Source organism: Papilio machaon, chromosome 8 (genome assembly GCF_912999745.1).
Source record: "Papilio machaon chromosome 8, ilPapMach1.1, whole genome shotgun sequence".
Lineage (NCBI taxonomy): Eukaryota > Metazoa > Arthropoda > Insecta > Lepidoptera > Papilionidae > Papilio > Papilio machaon.
In genome coordinates this window covers 929,297-953,483 of record NC_059993.1, presented here as the reverse complement: position 1 = coordinate 953,483, position 24,187 = coordinate 929,297, and the positions used below count along the sequence as shown (strand labels likewise).

The 24,187-nt window shown below is 31.7% G+C and overlaps 1 protein-coding gene across 1 annotated transcript in view; it reads right to left on the bottom strand.

Moving 5' to 3' along the window:
- The window catches only part of LOC106716195 (centaurin-gamma-1A), a 55,407-nt gene that overhangs the window by 18,824 nt on the left and 12,396 nt on the right, over window positions 1-24,187 (bottom strand). The window contains exons 2-3 of the mRNA XM_045678978.1: window positions 9,349-9,495; window positions 8,458-8,543 (exon numbers count right to left, since the gene is read on the bottom strand). Coding sequence (XP_045534934.1) covers window positions 8,458-8,543; window positions 9,349-9,495 — 233 coding nt within the window. The remainder of the gene's footprint in view (window positions 1-8,457; window positions 8,544-9,348; window positions 9,496-24,187) is intronic.

Sequence of the window (24,187 nt, the reverse complement as noted above, 5' to 3'; positions counted from 1 at the left end):
AATTAATATTTTTAAATTTAATAGCTACTGAAGGAAAATTGAATAATATCGTTCAAAAATATATAAAGAAAAAAATTGTGGAAAAAAAAATATTTTGATAGAAAACAAATAGGAAAATTTTAATAGAAATCTTATTAAAATAATTTATCGTAATATTCAATATGAGAGGACAGCGTCTGCTTTGGAATTATTCATAAATTCCCGCGCAAACTTGGACGTTGGCAACACTTGTGCTGTTTGCGAATATTGCTACAGTAAACAGCTTAAAAATTTTGCTATAAGATATTTTGTACATAAAATTTCTTATATACGAGAGGACTGATAGAATTATTATTACTTTAAATTATTCAAAAAATACCATTGAAATCAAAATACTTATAAAAAGTTTTCAAATTAAACTTCTACGAAAATATACGTTTATACAATTTGAAAAGTTGTTTTAAGAACGAACCAAAAGAGTTTTACCAACTAACTTGTCAAGTAAATTTGCAACGTCGTGTTCATGAAGGCTGTATGAATTTATTAACAAAGCCAAACGCTCCAACGCTAAAAGCTCACCTAAAAGCTTTTAAAATTTAATTTACATCTTATGTTGGACACACGCTAGTAACATAATTATGTATTTACACGTTTAATACATATGACAATATTAATACGTGTTACAATTGTTTAGCTTAGGTTTTGTGACCAGGCATTTAACAAAATACACTTGTATTTATTACATAATTATATATGTTATTATATACAGATTTTTTATTCAATAAATAACATAAGTTAATATAACAAGTGTGTCTTAATTTTCTTCCATTTTATGTAATCTGCCGTAACAATGTAGTTGATATAATAATAAAAAATAGGTAATAAATATTCAAAAAGTCAGCACAAACTTAATATACATGGAGATTAGAGATAGCAGTTACCAGGGTAGTACGTTCTGATGGGATCTTATCAAATGCTATCAGTATTGATCCGCACGACCCGGTCAGCGCTGATACAGATCCAAGCTGAATCTAACAATCAATATATTTAACCTATAAAAGTTTATTCTGAATTAATTTATGATGGTTTTTTGTAATAACTACCATTCTTCTCAGCGTTGTACTTTCATCTGAATCACATCGCCTCTTTACAATAACGTGATATTTTTAAAACCACAACTTTACAGGAGAGCAATTTCAAACATTTAAGCGTTGATAAATTAATTTTACACATTAATTAATAAAGTAAAATTATCAATATTTTATAATTTATCAACATTTCAATATTAAAAATTGCCCTCCCCTTAAAGTTGTGGTTTAAAAAATATCACGTTGTTCTTGTAAAGTGGCAACATGTTAGTTTTTTTAACATCAATGTAATAATATAGATCGTATCGTTCATATGATCGTCGAAAGGCGTTTGGTGTTGGTTTTAAAATATAGTACAGCTTCACGTGTGTTAAGGTCCTTACTGTCTCATTCAACGATTCTACCATTGCGGTTCAAACAAAGCTTTGCGTTTTAAATGAAAAAAAGAAAGAAAGACTTTCCGTTTTCAATCGTCTCCTTTTAAAGGATATTACTCGTTTGTTCCACAGCAACGGCTCCAGCCTTTGTTATGTAAAGCGACAGACATACAGTGAAAACAATGCCATATACATACACATAGTATGAAGTTTTGAAGAGAAGAATTAAATTGGTCTTCACTAATCTAAATACTTATTAGACCCGGAGACCATAAAATCCAATAGCTGACCAGCGCCCTTTGTCAATTTCAAAAAACATATTACAAGAAGTAACACACGAAATATGACAGTCCGAGATGCTTCTCTCTGCGTTACTTTCTTTGTTTATTCCTAAATAGGCTTTACATAGTAACCGCATTAAAGTTACTCTCTCCCGCTTTAATTACCCATATTAAATAGATAAATAATCGCTTTCTATCGAGCTGGGTATTATAAAAATTATATATTACTTTTTAATACTCTGATATATTTCGGAATTTTCCATAAAAGAAAATACAGTGGAAACATGTAAATAAAAAAGTAAAATAACATTGTTGGCGATTGGCGCCATACAGTCGGCACGAGTTAAATACACTATGAAGGGTTGTTTCAAGCAAATCATTTTACATTTTAATGTTTAGACATTAAGGTTCATATTTAAATGTTGTTAGAATCATAGATCAATATCACTAAATAATACAGGCGACAGTTGTTGATTACGTTAAGGTACTTTTCGGTATAAATTAATTTTTTGCTAAAACTTATAGATAACGTTTATTTTTTTTTAACTTATGAATGGTGAACCCTAAACCTTTTTAAAAGGTTTAATTTAGAAAGACCTTTACGAAAGTTCAGTGGCCAGTGTCTCGTCTAAAGAGGTTAAACTATGTAGATTTAAAAAGTTTTAGATTTTTGTTTTATTTAAGCAATCTTATTAAAGCGATTAAATTTTTAAATCAATAGATTAAGTTTCATAATAAACAGACAATGACCGCGAAATTAAAAAAAAAACTTTGTGTTTTTTAACAAAAATATCATCAATCAGAACATTATTGTCAGTTATATAAGTCATTGATAATTTAAAAAAAACTCAGTGCTTTAGGCAAAGGAATATTTTAAATGATCCATCGTGGGAGAGTACTAAAGTTTTTAAATAACGGATTTCCAAACGTTTTCCCATAGTTTAGCAAATTTCTCGTTTCGCAACATTTCGTGACCGATTGTTGTAAGATATACCATCGCTTCTTTGAAACAAGGCAATGATCTGTGATCCAATTAAATATTTTTTTTAAGCTTTAATATTGTTTGTGGCGCTACTAACTACGCATTAATTAATTAAATTAGTCCGCCACATTAGTCCGAATAAAGTAAAGTAAAATGTAGACTATAGTAAATCTTATCTAAGAATTTACAATATTAATATTGTCTTGAATTTACAATATTGTACTGTCAATATTATAATAGTCCAATAACTAATACAAGTCAATAATATTGCTACGTTTTACTAAATGTTTAAAATTAAATTTGAACGCGTCTGCATGTTTATAATTTTTACATCGACCAATTACAATGTAACGTTTTTTGCAATCCCTCATTTTTATTCGAGGTTAGTTAAAATAGCAATATAATACTGTAAAGGTTAATATACATTACAGCATTTTATCAAGCATTTCTATGTAATGTAACGTTCTTACGAATGGTATAATATTATCTATAAAGCACGTCTGGTTCGTGTAAGGGTGATACAATAGAAGTAGTTGTTCTGTTACAAGTATATGCTCTAGTCTATACTCACCTTAAAATAAAAGAAGGCCGATTGATTATTTTAATGCCTAGTTATGCCTTTGTTTCAAATTTCACTGATTCACACATTTTAACATATTACTAATATTATAAATGCGAATGTATAGATGGATGATTGTTGGAAGGTATCTCCAGAACGGCTCAACGGATCTTGATGAATTTTGGCATAGATGTACAGCATAGTCTGTAAAAACACATAGGCCACTTATTACATTTTTTTTTAAATTCCTCGCGGACAGAATTGCGGGCGACAACTAGTTCATAAACAAAACATCTAATATACGAGGCTTTGGTATAACACAGACAATGTTTTTAAACGTGTTCTGTTTTGAATTTTCATTAGGTATTAACAACCTTTCGTCTATACGATTAGAATAGACATTACGTCCACTTAACCTATAAATGATTGATGGATTGTGTTCATAATTTACAGGGTGCATTAAAGTAATTATTTGTACAAAGATACAATCACGTCACAAAGCTATAGAATTCCCTTTCTAATGTTAGGTCTTTGACAGTTATCGTCTGTGACGATTGACCGGTCAAAGAGTAGCGACCTAAATGAAACATTTTGATAACTTTAATGCCTAGACCAAGTTGTGTGTAAAAATAATTTTATTTCTAACTTCTTTTTAGTTCTAGCCATTTCTAGTTGTGACTCTTAATAGTTTTTCTGCATTTTTAAACTATTTTCTAAATTACAATGTTGCTATTACCCTGTCTGTTCTTAATTATGTGACAGATTTTTACTATTTACGTATTTTTAATATTGTAAAAAGATTCAGATTTAATACTCTTTGACGTATTAGTGTGGACGCTCGTTTGTGTATTAAATATTCTTATAGTGGCGCCGCAGTGAGGGTCGACAGAGCTCATCAATATTTCACACCGTAATAAGTACTCAAATCAGCTTCATTTCTGTACAAAGTCTAATGATCGAACGTTATTAAAGTTCATATTTATATTTAACTATATATCCTTTCTTACTAATCGTTGGTTTTTGAGACCATCCCTATATACAACATCTCGGATTTGTAAAAGATAATGAGTTGGGATATGGTTTTTCAGGAATTTTAGTCTCAGAAACCGACGATAAGTGTGTTACCTTTTAGACTATTAATTATCCTTTTCATATATTATTGCTGGACTGACAGGAGTCCACGACATGACAAAGAGGCACAATCGGGCTCATTTGTTTTAGTAAAAAAAAACAAGCTTCTTTTCCTGTAATTTTTTTCCTAAATCCCAGGAACTAATTGATATTAACATGGATAAATCAAAAACAATTTAGGCCTTATAAAATTGTAAATACTTTTTCTTATCATTATTTGCTCTTTTTTTTTTGTTTTTGTTATTTTCTTGTAAATGTATTTGTAATGATATTGTAAGTTGTTTCCTATGGGACTGACATGTTCATATGAACCAAAGTCCCTATAAAAATAAAGAGAAAAAAAAAAACAATTTAGCTAAGGTATGGCTTAGAATGGCAAAGTTCAAAGACTCGGGGCGTCACATGGTAGAGAGTACGAACTTCACATGTCATGAGAATGGCATCATAGTATAGATACATACAAAATTTTTGTAGACTTATATTTGGATAAGTTTGTTAAAAAGACAATTAATACTTTCTAATTTGTACTTTGTCAGAGTACTTACTAAAACAACTATCAAGTATAAAATATCTTTTTTAATATTATCATTTTTTAAATGGATTTTAATCTGTTCAAATGTCGATTGAAAATTAAACTATGTGGATTATTCCATTCTTTTCGCATCAATGTATTAAGAAATTAAATTATTTTGTTTGTAAATTCGTATAAAATAAAATGTTTAGGATACGTGAATATTTCCTCCAAAATGTAATTTCCTAACGTAATATCCAGACCACCTTTATTCACAGGATGATCAAAAATTCACAGGGCGAGATACCTTTTTTTGCAGTAATGTGGGTCGTCGTGTCGCAAAGGGCTGAAAGCCTCAAAACGTGCCCTTAATAAACCTCCCTTAAGACGTGCAAAGATGCTATTCGTGGTCCTTTTTACAACCTATGTGTGTTAGAATAAAAATATATAAATTTTTACGAGTTATCGATAAGGGTAATATGTACAAAATTGCGATGCTTTTATGAGTAATGTTGTTTTTGGGTGGAAAATTATTTGTAAATATATTGAAAATTTTCATGTGATAATTGTACTTGTAGGTTATTGAACGATAATTAATATATTAACCATGAGTTTCTGAGATTAAGATCCCAGTTTTCTAAAACGGGACCAAAAAAGAAACGACTTTATGTTTTAAACGAAGATTTTGGTCTAGAAATCAGCTAATCATTTGAATGGATCGTTAGAAAATTAATTGCCCCAAAAATTAGGCGGCGACTTAGACCTTAGTATGAGAAATCTGTAATAAGCGAATGTTTGTGTAACCACTAAACTTATCAGTGGCAGACAGATAACAATACCGTTATTGATATAAAACTAGTTAAAAAAAGAAAATTTAATTCACATAGAAAATGTTCAAGTAAAAAAAATAGAAGAAAAACTGTTAAAAATGATAACAATAAGCGTCTGTTACATTTTTAATTTAGACATCAAAGGAGGGCAAAGTAGAAAATACGGCGGAAATTCTTGTGAGCATTTTCCCGGGAACATGCCTTAACCCTCTTGCCGCCGCCGCCCCTGTCGTCTCTACCTCCCGCCGCGTGTCACAATCACACGGTCAATTGGTCGGAAAAGCGGTTACGTTTATTGCTTTTTGAAAAGATGAAAATTTAAAACAACGCGAATTTTTAGAGCACGTGTTTAAGTTGTGTAGTTCCAGGGGAGAATACAGAAAAGGAGAGAAAATGATGTGAGGAAATTAAAGTTATTGATAACATTCTACCATCGGACGTTCAGACATAAAGCTGAAATCCGTTTTTCCGTACAAGTACGATGTGGGGGTCTTCAAGAGTAGAGTGAATAGGCATCTACAAAGCTAGCGCGTACCATCTTTAGACCACATCATCAACTCATCGGGTGGGATCGTGGTCAAGCGCTAACTTTTTCAATATATAAAAAAAACTTAAACCATACAAATAGGTCTAAGTTAAGGTCCCGCAAAATATTATTATATATTACTAAGAGAAATTCTCTCAATCTAGCGTTAATAAACTTTGATCAAGTTTGAAATCGATACAAAGTAAATTCGAAGGTTTGTGCAAACAGCCAACAGATGTCGATAGCGATCGTGCTTTAATTAAACATGTAATCGAACCCCGACCTCCCCATTGTAAACATCGGGTATTGTTCGACAACTTAGGTTGCTAGGGAGTTTAACATGGGTTTCCACTGCGAGTCATTCCTAAAATAATTGTCATAAAGTTTCGTAGCGCTAACAGTCTCGCATTACACAAAATATCGGCGGGAATTATTGTGACTATACTGGGATATTATTACCCCTTACCAAAGTCTACTGCTGAAGTGGTGAAAATTAACTAAACAGTAGTTATAAAAATATTGGTTTGCCACTATTACAGTCAAATAAGGCTATCTAAACCGGTGAGGAAGGTTCTATTGAGGTTGGTTCTTTCAGTGTATATAAAATCTATTTAAACATAGATAATGTCAAAAAAGAATAAAACGACATGATAGCTACTGTACAAAGCGGATCTTGTGATATTTTTTTTTTTTTAGGGGCCACTAGTGACCTGTGATGATTTAGTTTAACTTTTGCCCACCGGTTCAGATAGCCTTGTCGGTCCTTAATTAAAAGTCGGGTAATATTGTTAATTTTCTTTATTGAACGACCCTTAAATAAATCGAAGGATCCTACGTAAATGATAGTTAGTTTAAAACACAAATTTTGCCAAACAAAACATAAAAAAATAATACGCTTAATAACGACACAACATGAACATACGAAAGACAACCTAAATCTACAATTCTTCTTTCTTAAAATACTTTAAAAGTAACAAAGAAGTATTTATCAAATTAATTAAAAAAAATATATATACAACAAGGTGCAAATGCCAAAATTGAGAGATACGATTACATACGTAGGAGCCATCGAAATGTCATTTACCGCTCCTACATGTAGACGAAACACTTCATTTGTTAAGGTTCGAAAACCCGATAAATCGTAAAAATTCTTTTATATTGATAGTTGAATGGAGCGCACTCCAGAGGGCGACGCCGTAGCAACAGACAACGCCCTTCGAACTTGATACGTCCTTCGAACTTCATAAAATGACGTTTGCTATCTTTGATTCAAAAATTTCATATAATTTTACTAGGGTTAGTTCGAACATTTTTATGTGTACAAATTTAAAAAAAAAAGGATGACGGTATTTTTTACATAGTATAATAGGGTAAAAAAAGCAGCGGATCGCCTAATCTTAATTGATCCGATGCCCATCGACATTCAAAATGTGACATTATAAAAAATCCACCGAACACGCAGGAAAAGCAGCACTCGATGAATTTACTTGATCCTTTATTTTAGGGCATTTTAGCATATCAAAAATAGAAGTCAATAGCTACTTTTTTTTTAGAGAAAGTTCAAATGCTTTGACACTACAGTTAAATTGGCAAGCCTGATAGTTGTTTCGCGGCAGGTCGCATGTAGAAGCCGCGGCGAATAACCCGCAGAGGGTTTTAAAAGTTGGAGTTTCCCCTTTTACAACGCAAATCGATAGGCGCATCCTATTGACGCTGTTTCCATTGAAACGCGTCACGTCAACATAGCTTTGCCGACTTCTTTGTGAAATTAAATCAAAGGGCCTTTAGTATGGAATTCTGCGAAATCTAAGAGTTCGTCATTTATTAGTTGTACTAACATTATTTTTCACTCAAACCACTGTTACGTTTGTGCAGAATTTTGAAACTTTTTTTAAAAATAAGGCTATACAAATAACAAACCATCTGGGATACAACTTAGATAACGCTAAAGTCAATTTAACGAGTTTCGAAGTACTACAGTTGGCGAACTGGAATACTTAACAGATAAACTTTAAAGCTGTTTGTAGGAAAAGCTTCAATTTTCTTTGACCAATGTTTTTGAAATTTTGGTACGTTTAAGTATTGGTTTATATCTAACATTATATTACAATCTGCAATGTTAATGATATTTTTTTGTTAAGGTATTTCTGATAATAAAAATAATACTGTACTCCTATTTGTAAAACATCTTACCTGCATCTCTGGTGGTCCACCTTCATCTCTTATAAGCAGGAGGTAACTGTGACCGTCGATTATTACTTCTTTTTTGAAACGACCACCTAAGAAATAAAATATATATATGACTTGTTGCGACATCTATGATTTCGATTTTGTTTTCAATATACATAGTATAAAACAAAGTCGCTTTCGCTGTATGTCCGTATGTATGCTTAGATCTTTAAAACTACGCAACGGATTTTGACGCGGTTTTTTTTAATAGATAGAGTGATTCTTAAGGAAGGTTTGTATGTATAATAAATGCATAATATAGTAGAGAAACACTGATAAATTTAAAGTTTTCTAATGTGATGTCGTAAATAAGCACGTTTTTTTGCGCTTATATTGCAAACGCTGGCTGAACCCTACGAGATAGACCAAAATAATGTACTACAGTGTTGTTCACCTTAAAAAGTTCAACAAAAAAGTCCGCGATGGTATATGTCTATCTCTTAGGGATAACCCAGCATAACCATTTTTATTCTTTTACGAAGTGATTTTAAACAATACAGCATTAATCCTTATCCATTTAAGTACCTTAAATAAATTGTGCATTTATTCTGTAGTAGGTATATTTTGCATTGCACCCGTGCGAAGCCGGGGCGGGTCGCTAGTAAAATATATAAAGGGAAATATTTTACAACGCCATCTAACGTCCAGAGCCAAAATTATAATACGAAGTGTCCTGAATACAGTTACCATCAATTATAATAGATGGCGCTTTTCAGTAAAATTATCAGTTTGTAACATTTCTGAATAAAAGAAAGCCTAAAGATTGAAGTAAACGCATAACAAAAATCATAATATTACTAAACTTACACACTATCTAAAGAGAATTTATGAGTAAAAAAAAATACAAAATCATACCTTCTGGACTTTCTTCTTGCATATAAGCCCCAGTCAGATAACGATGTACCAGAGCTGATTTCCCACTGTCAGGAGAACCTAATACACCCACTCGCAGCTCTGTAACACCTCTTGATGCTGTCCATTCTTGACTGTTGACGAACGAATCTGCAAAGAGGAAATATATTTATTTAGAATTATAATTTACAATACATAACTACGTCCAAAATTCTTGGAGAAACAAAATATTATTTTTGTCATTTAAAAAACTAAAAACTATGAGCGCCATCTGTTGACAAAATGTCCGTAACACTTGATGTAATTTTTATTCAAAGATAGTATAGATGGCAGCAGGTGATCGAAATAGTTAAATTAGTACTCAATGAAATAAAATTAAAATTAAATAATTTGATGAAGGCGAATATATCCATTTAACTCTTTGTGAAAAGGAAAAATGTAGTTTATTTCAATATAGGAAACGAAGAGTCTCTGCATATAAAATAACTCACAAACAACTTTCACTAGAGTACTTCCTCAAAGTATTGCAAAACGGACTTGTAGTTTCTATCAGGGATCAAATATAAAACAATAAATAAAGTTTAATAAAACATCCTTCCTGTTGACATTTCTGTAAATAATCTATGCCGCAATATTGTGTTTAGATAAACTGTCGCATTAACTATGACGTCAACACGACAGATGACGTGAAGCAAACATATTATATGTATGTATTTTACTACCGCTACTACGTTCAAAATATCTTTAATTATTATTTTATTTAATAAGTAATTAAAGTTCACCAGGACAGTATTTAGTAAGATTAGTGGTATTTCTCTTGACTTTTTATAATGATTTAATCAGTTAAATCTGAGAAAACATTACCTTTTATTTAATTTACACGAAGGACTTTGGCCAAAGATTTGAATAAGCCTACATTGATGAATGATTTTATTTAAGTAACTTAAGCCGTCTACTTACTTATATTTAACTTAATACAATAAAAAAAAACTTAGTACAAAAAACTTTACACAACTATGTAAATCCGATTTTGATATTTTGTAGTTTTCAAGAATGAGGCAGTTTTTATAAAAAATCGATTATAAAGAACAAAACAGTAGCGGAATCGAGTCCAGTATGAAATGAGGCAGAACGCGGAATGTTAAACAGCAATTTTATAAAGAACGCGTTGCATTGCGTAACGCAAAGCTTGCTGTACGTCAAGATTGTCACAGTGGAAATCGAGGCTATAAAATAATAGAACTAAGTAAAATATCTTTAAGATACTATTATTTGTAGGAATTTATGCGTAACACCAAAATAATGCGTAAATTACGAGACCTCTAGTACAGGTATTTAAAGGTCAAAGTACTTTGTTATATCAATTTTTTTTGCTATATACAAAACAATATGTACATGTTGACGTGTTCTTGTAAAAATATATTAACTACAAGGTGACTTGGAGTTTCGAGACATACTCGAGTTTCGTGGCCACAAACAATCCTAGTTACGCTTCACAGTAGCAATGCTAGCGGGACGAATAACCGACTGTCGCACGCACAGCCTGTAGTATGCGCAGACGCCAGTTACTCAATATTGCACGACAAGTAACTTGGTTAATTAAAATTTTTATTTTTTCATAACTACGGTTATCATAGTTTTAAAAAAAGCAAGGTCATCGCTATGTTTGAAATCGAAAACTCGACGATTTCCGTTACTACTAAGTAAAAGTTGAGCTAAGTTAACCTGACTTTAACTTTGTTGAACTGCATCCAATTAGGATAATATTTTAGAAATAATATATACAGTACTATATATAATCTAATATATAAAATTCTCGTGTCACAGTTTTCGTTCCCGTACTCCTCCGAAACGGCTTGACCGATTCTCATGAAATTTTGTGAGCATATTCAGTAGGTCTGAGAATCGGCCAACATCTATTTTTCATTTTTTTTTAACTGCGCGAGTCTCGGGCGACAGCTAGTATAGGTACTATATAAATATATAATACTACAAATACTATATATACAATACTATCCAGTTTTTAGCTACTTATTTGTAAGCAAATAATCTTTTACCACTCAACGGTGTAATGTAGAAGGAAGCCACAAGCTATAAAACATGTCAAATGCCGGATATTTTACTTAAATAAGAAGAAACGTATAAACGTTTCTTATATATTTGTATGGTAAAGAATAATCTTTACCATACAAATATATAAAGTTATTATTATTGTTATAACAATGTAAAAACGTGACGTAGAGATTTAACCGCGCACGTTTTCTCAACTGGTAATGACATGTTTTGTTTCGCTAAATGACCAATTTATATCCAAGGAACCCATTAACTAGACTAGATGACTAGATGTCACCCGCGACTCGAATTAAAAAAAACTTAATAAGTAGCATACGTGTTCTTCCAGACTATGTTCTACATCTGTGCCAAATTTTATAAAGATCCGTCGAGCCGTTCCGGAGTGACCTTCTAAACATACATACATCCATCTAGGGTTGCCAGGTCGCCAAACCTACTAGCCGGATAGACCAGCCAGTTTGGCTGTACATGTGGGTAGAAAGGTCGGACACCCTATATTATTTAGAATTTTGTCTCAGTATTAATAGGTACACTCTCGTTTTGGAAATGTAAAAAGCCTAACAAAAGCCGGACAACTCGGACACCGTTTATTTTGGCCGGACACTCAATCAAAAAGCCTACCTATGTCAGGCTTTATCCGGACGCCTGGCAACGCTACATCCATCCATCTAAAATTTCGCATTAATCATATTAGTAATATATAAAGTTTGATATGCAGATGACTGCTATTGAGAGATTTGCAAGATCGATAACCGAACATTATGACTTAATCTTAATTATACGATGATTTTAAAAAAATGTGTAATCAAAAATATTCAGTATGGACTCAGTTTTTTTTTTTTGTTTAATTTTTCTTCATACATTTTTTATAGAATTCCAAATATAAAGTCATAGAATTAAATTAGCTTCCCACTTTCACTATGAGTTGTTAAAACAATGCATTTCGAAAACATACTCCATTTTCACGGTCACCGTAATTTTATTTTTATTTATTGGTCATTCGACCGAATCCATTCAATAGACAGAAACAATGCTGTGACCTCGTGTGGTAAGCGACACAGCCTCGGAATAACCTTAGCAAAGCATTATTTTAAAGCCTTCACTATAAACAGTGCTTAGAAAAAAACATTGCTAAATGTATATAGAGACGGTCAAGTCTACAATTGGTTTATAAAATACTAGCTGTCTCCCGTGAGTCCTTCCACGGAATTATAAAAAAATTTGTAGCCTATGTATTCTTCCGGATATACTTTCTAACACACATAATATCCATCTAAACTTTAGCATTTATAATATATATTAGTAAGATTCTCTTTTGTTGAAATAAAATATTAAGGGGTTATTTATTACTAAATTAATTTCATGTATTATTCAGTGAATTACGTCTTAAGTACAAAAACTTAAAACTACGTTATTTTGCAAAAATCATGAATCAGAGATTAGTAAATACCCTATGAAATTTCTCTGCAACCCTTAATGATTAACCCTTTAAGTGAAGTGTCCATTCAGACCCCGCATTATGCTAACAGCACGTTTAAATAGTCATTTCACACTTTTACGAGCGTCGTAAATAAGTACCTTTTCGTAGGGCCCCAAGGACTGGGCGGACGATTAGCGCTGAGGTCAATAGGACCCCAAGATATACATTTGATTTATTGCTAGTTTGTTGACCATATAGATAATTTACTGCGGGAATCGTGTCTTTGGAACCCCTAAATACGGTTAATCCTTTGGTCGTAATTGCAAACAGGTAACTCTTAGGTAGGATTGTAAGATTTTGAATCTGTAAATGCACGTGAGGTGTTTTTTTTAAGCAGTCGAAGACCTTTATTTCCTACTCATTTCAATGAAATGTGATTTGAGTTAGAACATAAGTAAGTAATAAACTTTCATAGCAACGAAGGAGTACATAAAGTGAAGGGAAGATCGTACTAAAGTCAAATAAAGAATTTGCAAAAGTGTCAACTATTCAGTACAGTACAATACTGATGAACTAAGATTTGGTTAAGAAAACACAATAGATTTTTTAAATAACTATAAGCGAACGTCCGTTTGTAGTTAAACTAATATAAGACAAGGAACATCGGTCGGTCCGGACAAATGATTCTATTGAATGCAATAAATTGTGAGGCGAAGCGTGCAACATCAATGGACATCTAATGTAGGTCAGACATCTGTCGCGACGTACGCAATGGAATACCTCCTTTAAATAAAAGGATAGACAGGAACTGATTCTACATCAAACTGAATTTATTGCTTATTATAAAGATTTAAGACGTACTCGAAACACCGCATGATGTCTTCTAAAATGTTGAATGTGATAGAAATAAAAAAGTACGACCTTTATTAAATCATATTGTTATCCCTTTCATTGTCCTTGTAGAAACAGAGAGAACAATATGTTTTTGTCGTTGTATTTCGGTAGTGGAATCTGACAGATGTCCTTCTTCGTAATATTAATACTAATTAATATAATTTCCAGCAAAGGGCATTCTTGTAAGGATTCCTTGCGCTAAGCGTTACGTAAGTCGATGACTTTTTCTAACATTTGCGCCGCCGGACGTACGACGGATGTTACTCCGGGCGCGAAATGGACGCATTTCCTACTCCCATACTAGCCAGATGTGGGAAGTTTCCGTTGTGTGGGACCATATAGGGTTTTTACGACAAGCTATACACTGAAGTAATTTCATCGCATGTACAGCGAGGTTATTTTTTCCTAGGAATAATTTATTATATTATATTTTAAGTTGAAGGGACTGATTTTATGATGTTTTTATAGTCTAGTTTTAGGGTCTTAAGAAAGGTCTTTAATATTACGAAAAGATTAGCTTAAGTTAGAGAAATTGGTAATGTTATTCAGCTGTTTTCGAGCAAAAATAACTTAACATATTCTCAACAAACTGACATTCGTAAATTAGCTTGGTAATAAGAGTGAATATAAGTTTGTCGTGAAGTATATAAAATGTTGATAATTAAACAGTAGTCGAGAGCACTACAGAGGAGCACTAAGAAGGTATCTTTTCTAGCAATTTTAACATCAGTTCAAAACATAGGTGAAGATATAGATTTGTCGTGAACTAGTCGTAGTAATTATTCCACTAGAGTAAGTCAAATTGCTGTAACAAGTCACAAGTCGATTGACTTTTACGCCAGTAACACACAGTCGCAAAAACTAAACGAAAGCGAAGCGAAGATTTCTATGAAATTGGTAATTGATTTCAGTTCGTTCCGGACAACCGTTCTGTAGAAAGAATCACTTCGTGAAGCACAATAAGGTTTGAACCAAATTTTACATTTCTTTCTTTTCGTGGCTCGGTGTGCCATATGTATTAAAATTCGCATCGCTTTCGCGGCTATGAGCTACAAGCTTTACGTCCGCAGGCAAGTCGGAGTAAACGGTGCATCGCAATTTAAACATCTCCCTGCAAAGTTTAATTAGAGAAGGAATTACATCTGTTCGTAGGAACATGTAATATTTGCTCGCAGGTAAACTCGGCGTTATGTATTCTGTATTTCGTAGAATAAAAATTGAAATGAAATGAGGCATACCTTCGTATAATTTTTATGATTCAAGAAAGAAAACGTCAGTCTACATATGAATCAAAAACAGAGGATGGAAGTTTTCTGTTATAAAGAATGCCAGGAAAAGTATAGTTGTCAGAGCTTGCAGTGAAACAATAAGCAGTAGAAACAGTGGTAGATGCCGCACAACAATATTTGTTGAGTGCATGAATAGGCCGGGTCGACCGGTGCGACGATCACACAGAAGACAGGCGTGAAGTGGAAGCAATTCTACGTTTCGATTGATAAGTGTGCGTGCGTGGAGGCCTAGATTTAGGCGTATATAGGTGGCCGTATGCTCGTTTGCCACCTTATGATATAAAAAAATAAATACAGAAAAACATATTATTTGTATTTTAAAAGAATTAAGTCAAAGAATTAATCATATATTCATATAAACAAAAAAGTAATGAGATTGAATGTGGATGGCTATAAAGGTAGAGGAAGACCAAAGAAAGTATGGATGGATTGTGTGAAAGAGGATATGCGTAAGAAGGGGGTTAATTCAGATATGACGGCTGATAGAGATGTATGGAGGAGTAGTACATACTGTGCCGACCCTCCATAGGGATAAGGGCAGGTTGATGATGATGATGATGAAAAGAATTAAGTCAAACGCATCATCATTTTCTAATACAAATTCATACTTAAATTCTTAAAAAAATATTCTTATGACTACTATTTTAAAGTATTGCTCTAAGGTATTTGTATTACGTATTGTATCAGAGCTATTTACAGTACAGTTTTAACAAACATGGTGGAATTCAAAATGTCCAATATACAAGTTCGCATATCTGAGTTAACAGAAAAAAGGGGTTGCATAAAAACTAGTCGTGTTTTGCGTAATGCATCGTCAAGCGTGAAATAAGACAGACGTTTGGGGCGCGATCTTGTTTGAAAGAGTACAGTCAAAGAATTTAATTCTCTTCCCACTTAAAATATGGTACAGCAAAATGTCACCATAAGAGCTATTATTTAGGACATAATGTATGTTGCTATGACGACTTCGACCTAATTGCATTATTAGTAAAATGACACTGGAAATTCACCAGGGTAAGAAATTAATGTCCCCAGACTTTCGCACAACTGTATTACAATAGGTTTTACAAATCATACACCAGTTGAAGTTGGAATTGCAAAGACTTGATAAATTAAATTCTTAGTAAGAGGCTCTTGAGAATTTTGAATTCAAACTTGTTACCTTACTGGAGAGGTTTGGTGACAACACAACCTCTTTACGAAATGGAACTAACTACTACGTATTAATTTATATTTCTAGTTTTTACTTTGGATAAGTATTCAATAAACATGACATCTTCATGAAAAAAGATGAATAAAAACAATCTCTAATTGGTATACAAAATTAACTACAGATACAGAAATATTACTTTATCAAATACTGTCTTAAAAGATAACAAAAGAGTTTTTAAGCTTTTTCTTTTTCTTCCCTCTTCATTCGTAAGTCGGTACATCAAACTTTCTATACAATTAAATTTACCAGTTAAAGCAAATTGTAAAACGGAATTTCCCCCACTGTCAGAGTTTTGAATCGCTTTAGGCAAAAAAGAGGACGAGCTAAGAAAGTTTTATTTGTCGTGATTGCTTTTAGTTGAGCAAAAACTTTGAAGACTCAGTTAAACGGAGAATTGAAGTAAAGGAATAATTGAGCTACTAACTAGTCTAGGAGTTTTGTAGAGATCTAGTATTTAAAGTAGACTTTAAGTAGTTAGATTTTACTGATTTTTTTACACGAAATTCAATAAACAACCGTTAGTATAACAATTCCCCATATTAGCAATATGAAACGCTATAGTTTTATGTCGGCTATTCATATTTTATGAAGTAACCACGATGTTATATAATTATTTTGTCTTTTGATCAGTGGAATTAGCACCAATATTTGTAATAATCGACAAAATTTGTATTAAAATTTGTGCAGCGCCCCCCATCGGACGTAAAGTACACCAAAAATCTCGTACTAATTTTGACATAATTGATGAGAACGATACGAAGGCGATTGTTGTAACATCCATAACGCTTGTTATCCTTGCTTTTGCCAGTAGACTAAAAAGTGGCTATGTTTTTCTGCGAATTTTTCAACTGCAGAAACTCAAAAATAGATTTAATAAAACTAATGTACTGTTGAAAATATATCTCAATCAACTCAATACTAAACTCAGTAACGTTTAGAACAAGTTATCATTCACTATCTACTTCAAATTAAAAAAAAAACTTTGATTAATCTTTTGTCACTGTAGAACTCAATCAAATAACCATAACATCGATATCCGAGTGGTATAATTTAATTAAATCGAACAATGTCGTCTCAGTCCGTCGGTTACATTGTTCTATTAGCATCTGTCGGGAGCCAACATTTTGTGCTCTGATTTACTCGTACCTGCAAACCATCTGCCATTCCTTCTGAGAGTCCTTTGTGCGAACCCTCCTTGAATAGATTACGGAATCTTTGCACGACAATACAAAACCAAACCCCTAATCTTGGCTAGTGATGGGATGTTTTTTTGACATCGATATGTATTTTTCAATATCGATGTTGCATAAACTTATCGAATTGTTTACTAATGGATAATATTTCAAAAGTTACTTGTATCATATTGTTATAAAGTTACAAAGATTTTTTAACAAATACATTTTAAAGATATAAATGATGTTGTTTATTATTAAATTGCATACAATGTAACTTTATATTATCAATCTGGAAATTCGGCCGATAGATAAATCAAAAACTAGAACGAGACAAACATAAATGGTGCATATCTTGAGATAAATCTGCAGATAACTTGTGTTTATTTAGAACGTTCATTGAATCTATTGTTTACTTTTGTAGGTAATCGTGTCATTATTCATTTAGATAAGACGGTACATAACAAATAAATAATTACTTTCTAATTAGCACGTTTCAATACTAAGTAATTGTTAGCATACTTCGATAATGCAACTTCAACTTTTATCAATTTATTGAATGAAATGAGTTCAAGTAAAGTCATAAAAACTGTTTATTGTCAACAATATTGATAAAAATGTACAAATTTGTTAGCATAAAAGTATAAGAAGCCATTAAGATAACTATTTAGTATTATTTTTTTATAACTATTAGTGTTGTACTGCAATACTTTTGACAAGAATTATTTTTAAATTTTATCGACATATCGAAAGATTGGTACAACACTATCACTTCTTTTCATGTTACCGTCTCGCTCTTGAATAATTTTAATCATAATTGCATGTTCTGTGATACGCGAAACTCGGTTTGACGGATCATTATTAAGTCTTTAATTGTCGGTTACCATGGAAACGCCCACATGTGCTTTTTAAATGTAGCCGTGGGGATTTCGCACGCTATAACGATGTGTTTTGACTCCTTTTTATTAGTTGTTTGGCTAATTTGAATGATTTATTGTGAGGCGTAGTCGCGAAATGGTTGCGGTAATGCAATTAGTGTCGACAAAAGTTTTCACTTAACCGACATTCTGAGAAAGCTTGCATTTATTAGGTGGTTAAAAATAAATGCTGTTTTTGACATGATTCAGCTTGTCGGGGCGGTTATTTTTCAAGATTTGTGAACTGTACAGTATTGCATTATATAGTTTAAAGTTCTGAATCATCTGAATTCATTGATATATGTATTAGGGTGGGTCAAAAAAATCAACTATTTTTTTTTTTACAATTAATACGGAAAAATGGGTTACTAGGCACCTTAAAAAAATTCTCACCAAATATGAACTCTTAATTTTAATAGGAAGATCCTCCGCGTCGCAGTTTTTCATTTTTTTCTCAGTCCAATAGAAAAAAATTCATTCCTCATCATTAATTGGTCGTACAGAAAAATTTTTTTTAAGAATTTTGTAGGAAATTTAATGCTCTACAAAAAAGGTATCTTATGTTTTTTCCGTAAACCTCACCATTTCACTAATATTGAAGATTTAAGATTGATTATTTTAAGTCAAATGTCACTTTTGTTTATGAATTTTATAACTCGACAAGAAATGGCTATTATTGAATGCGCAATAGAAATTTTTGTAGCAAATTAACTGCTCTATAAAAATGGTATCAAATGTTTTGGCGATTAAATTAAGCGTTCAAAAGATATTCATCATCAAACTTTCATGTATACCGATTTTAAGAGTTTTTGATTAAATAATCGAAAAATTTCAATTTAATCTATCAGTTTTGAGAAAATTTACACGAAAAAAATTTTTTTTTATCAACTGAGAAACTTCAAAATGTTTTTCAAGCTTTTTTTTGTGTAAGTATTTTTATCTACATTTAAAAAAATAAATTGTACATTATTATTTTTTTTATTGATAAATGATTAACTAAGCGATAAATAATGTACAATTTATTTTTTTAAATGTAGATAAAAATACTTACACATAAAAAAAGCTTGAAAAACATTTTGAAGTTTCTCAGTTGATAAAAAAAAATTTTTTTCGTGTAAATTTTCTCAAAACTATTTTATTATATTTTATTTTGAACTATTTTGACAAAAAGTTAGTGTGTCAGTAATTTATTTGTTAGTTAACCAGCACTTGGTTTAGACATTTTGAAATAGACCCTAATAGTTAATATAAAAAGCCAATGACGTTGAAAAATTGCAACAAAGTAAATTGACGCAAATGAAATGGATACTTCTTTTTTGGTTTTGACGTGAGGAACCAGAGGTTAAAAAAAAATTCTTCTTCTTTGCATACTCTATCTGTTTTATTTCAAGAATAGCATCTGCAGCTCTAACAGCCGCACTCGGAGTAGTTAAATAAACGCTAATGGATTTTTCAAGTCTACATTGATCTGAAATAAAACGTACACATAGTATGTGAAGTGTACACAAGGGTTTTAGGTAATCATTAAGTTAATCTGAACGCGACAATTAGTCTTTAATACCATTTAAATATTTTTACAAGCATAATTCAATGGTTCTGTCGACTCCGTGTGTATCGAAGCGTGAAGCCGACGCGTGTCCCGAGCCTGCCGATCGAAATCTACGCCAAACACCGACTTCCGTTTCCTGCGCAGTCGGCGTAAAGCCACGTGCGCCTGCCACAAAACACTCGTAAACTATTTTTGAATTCAATCAATACATTGATTACCTTAAGTTCTATTTTTAATATATAATTTTGACATAGAACAAACGGCGAAGTGTAAGTACAGCGAGGACGTTGATATTCTATTAATTTCGTTGAAATGTCATTTTTCAATCACAACAATAATAAACTAAACCAAAGTAACATAGGCACTAAATTAAAGGCTTTAAGGTGACAGGTTATTGAAGTAGATTCGAAGCTCTATGACAAACGAATTCTCATTCTTTGATCATATATATGACAGGTTCATCTCATTTTAGCTATCTTAGGTTTAAATTGCTGCATATCAAGATATGAATAGATGACATCACTGTATCTGAAATGATATCACATTTTCAATATTCCTTGGCAGTCGACTCTTCAACTTGAAATTTTTATTTACGTATAACCATTGTTCTCGTCATGGAAATAAACTCACATAAAAATTATATTGTTATATACAATTACATCTCAAACATATTTACCTGCTGTACGAAACAATGTGTATAGATATTTGCCACAGATTATTTTGTTTACGTAGCTACAAGATATGAAAACAAACAGTAGGATAGGAAAACAATTAGATACTAATTTATTAATGTTTACGTTACTGACATACTGAAGCTGGGATATTATTGATATAAAATTAATACAATAGGATGACAGATTCAAGGAAAAATTAGATCTGATGAACTAACAAATTGTACTGGTATTCAAATTTCAGATATTATCGATTTTTTTTTTCTAATAAAAATTTTATTTATATTGTAACTAAATGTCGCCCGTGACTCCGTCAACGCGGTATAAAAAAACTTATTAAGTAGCTTATGTGTTCTTCTAGACTAGATGATCTACATCTATGCTAAATTCATCGATAACTGTTGAGACGTTATCTCCATTACATTCTAACAAACATCTATCTATCCATCCATCCATCCATCTAAATGTTCGCATTTATAATATAAGTAAGACATATTAAATGGTTAACCCTTTCACGATTGAAGCAGGAAAATAATTATTACAAGAACGAAAGTGTACTAGTGATGTATTGTGTAGTTTATCGATATTAATAAATCGAGATTTCCTAGAACTTGATTTTGCAAAATTCTTATTCAATATACTTTCTTTTCTAAGTATGTTTCATATTTTAGGCATTAACATAATCTTGAAAAATCCAAAATAATGTGATAACAATGTTTTTTTATCAGACATTTAACTGATAAAATATCATTGACATTATCACAAGATGGCGATGTATTATTTATTTAAAAAACTGACTGGTCATTTACCTTTTGCGTAATTTGATAATTTATTTACCTGCAAAACTGCAAGCAAACTTCGCTATTCTAATGTTTTACCACGTTCAGAAATAGAAGTATAAACTTCATAGTAATATGAATAACAAGTAGGTTAGGAAATTATTTTCTTCTACACTGATCGCTGAAGTGAAAGTAAACGAATTGATTTAATGATAAAAAAAGTTGGTATGTGATCATAGCCTAATTACCAGTCGTTACGGAAGAGGAAAATAAATAAATGATTGATCATTGACTAATCAACTGGTTATCATTTAATGATTATGTCAAGTTCAAGACATAAAAATGATTTAACGCTGAATTCATATTTATCAAAATGATAAACAGTATATTAATCATTTTGATAACCGACTTACACAGTATTAAATTTATTTGAATCATTATTAGTACCTACACAGTACACAAAATGTAACAATCAAATAAAGCTTTCACAAATGATCTTAGGGAGCGGGCGTATAGAAAATAATGGCGTAGAATAAATTTTTAAAGCCAAAAGATGTAGTTGTAATTTTCAATTTTCAAAATTGATTGCTTTTTAAATAATTGATGCACCGCCCCTATTTAGGAAAGAGAACAACTGAATGTGCTATTTATTTTGATATTTTAACTTTTACGATTCTACATTTAACCAATTTCAAGTGAAAGCGCATTACGAGATACCGAATCGAATAAAATTACGAATATATCGATATATTTTACAACCATAAATACGGATATCGATAATAAACGGTTCATTGCACGCCCATTACTATGTAATTGCAGTCTCGGAGCGGTGTTACCACTCTGTGGGTCGATATCACGCGCGATCCAGGGTTGCCATATTCGGTGCGGTCAGTTCTGGTTCCTCTTATTAATAGAATTGTTCCACATAAGGAACTGTCCAAGTTGGTAAAGATGAGCACAAGTGGACTTCGAGATTCTTTCATCTTTTTACAAAGCAAAGAAAGTACATGCAATGTTATTTAATGATGGAATTATTAAATAATTCTTTTATGTCGATCTTCGTTTATTTCCAGGAATATTGTTTGTTGCTAAAGAAACTATGTTGACGTAAGATTCCGCAAAATTTAATTATATTAAAGAAATTTTGGTACAGTCAACAAAAAAGTGTATGTTATTTTTTATTGCTATTTCCTTAAGGCAAACAGATTACACAAGCTCTATACAACTCTTAGCTCTATTTCTTCTCATTTTGTCTATAGAAAGGCTAACAACCGTCATAAACGATAATAGGTATATTAATAAAACCAATGTTGTTAAAAGTAGATACGCCGCGTGCAATTTTGTCTCTTTTACTTCACCTTAAATATTTGATAAAGATTTTTATTCTTTATTCGTAAATTCTCGCAACCCTGTTTGACTTCCTTCACCAATATTTTGCAGCATCCGTCCCACGTTTTATTTATTTTTAAATTGTCGGCCGATGTTCTCGTACATAACGTTATATAAGACAAACTGTTGTGGTTGTAATGTTTAAAATCGATTATTTCATATAGGTTATGATTAAATCATTTTATAACAACATGACTTTGTGTTTTATTGATGCTATAGTAACTCAAGATATATAAAGGCTGTACTTTAAGTTTGTAGTTACTCAAATTTATATCTATATATATAAAAGAAAGTAGTGTTAGTTACACCATTTATAACTCAAGAACGACTGAATCGATTTGACTGAAAATTGGTGGGCATGTAGCTTAGAACCAGGAAACGGACATAGGATAATTTTTACCCCATTTTCTATAATTTTTTTTATTCCGCGCGGACGGAGTCGCGGGTAAAAGCTAGTTAGTAATAGATTAATTTACATTAAATCGTCGCAATTCAAAAAAAACATAGGAACTTTAACGCAGTATGATTTTTTTTACACTTTCAGATCTAATTTACTCCTCTCTTATAAACTTTTCTTTGTAATTAATCTTTTCTCTTTGTATCGTTTTAAACTTTAAATTAATTATTCTTCACCGTAAAAAAAGTTTTATTTCAATTTATCTAAGCTATAAAAAGTTCTCTGCTTCGCGTTGATTTTCTTCCATCCCATTTGTTAGGGTTTTAACGAGAGCATATTGTTGACGGTCAAGGCAACAGACAAATAGGTCAGGCATCCCCTGCACCCTCATCAAACGTAAGCCATTAGCTTCCAGCCCCAAGCTGTCCTGTATAATTTAGTAACGTAAATATGTGGAAAATATTAAGTTTTCGTCCAATAACATATCTACATTCGTTAATTTTTTCACATTGTTTTTGTTCTTTTGTATGAAAGCATGTCCTGATAAAGTATTTCATTATATTATATTTGGCCGAAATATTTAAAAACAAGAAGAACAATCTTTAAATGGTAGCAGCATTTTGCATACTTGAAGTGTGTTTAAGTTTATGGTTTAAATTAAGTTAAGGTGAGCTCCATATTCTTATAAAAATGCTTTTGTCGCCAGATAAAAAAAAAAATTTTTTTTGTATAGCAGCTCGTTGAGATGGCGCGTTCCATTTTCAAACGAGGTTTTCATTTTGCAGCCAGCAATAGAATTTATTCGAAAATGGAACGCCGTTCCTCATTTCCTATTCTACGTAATAAACAATTATAAGGATACTTTTGAATGCAAAGCTTTATTTCGCCTTAATTTCAACGCATTGTTTGCTTGCATTTGGGTCGGGTTTTAGATTCTTTTAAACCTTACACGCTAATTTTCTTTTTTTTTTAAAATACAGCATTTGGGTAAGGCTTTTTAAAATATAGTTTTTTTTATAAAACTAGACTAAGCCTTGAAAATGTTCTGCAGCTTGAATTTCGAATTTATTGCGATATCA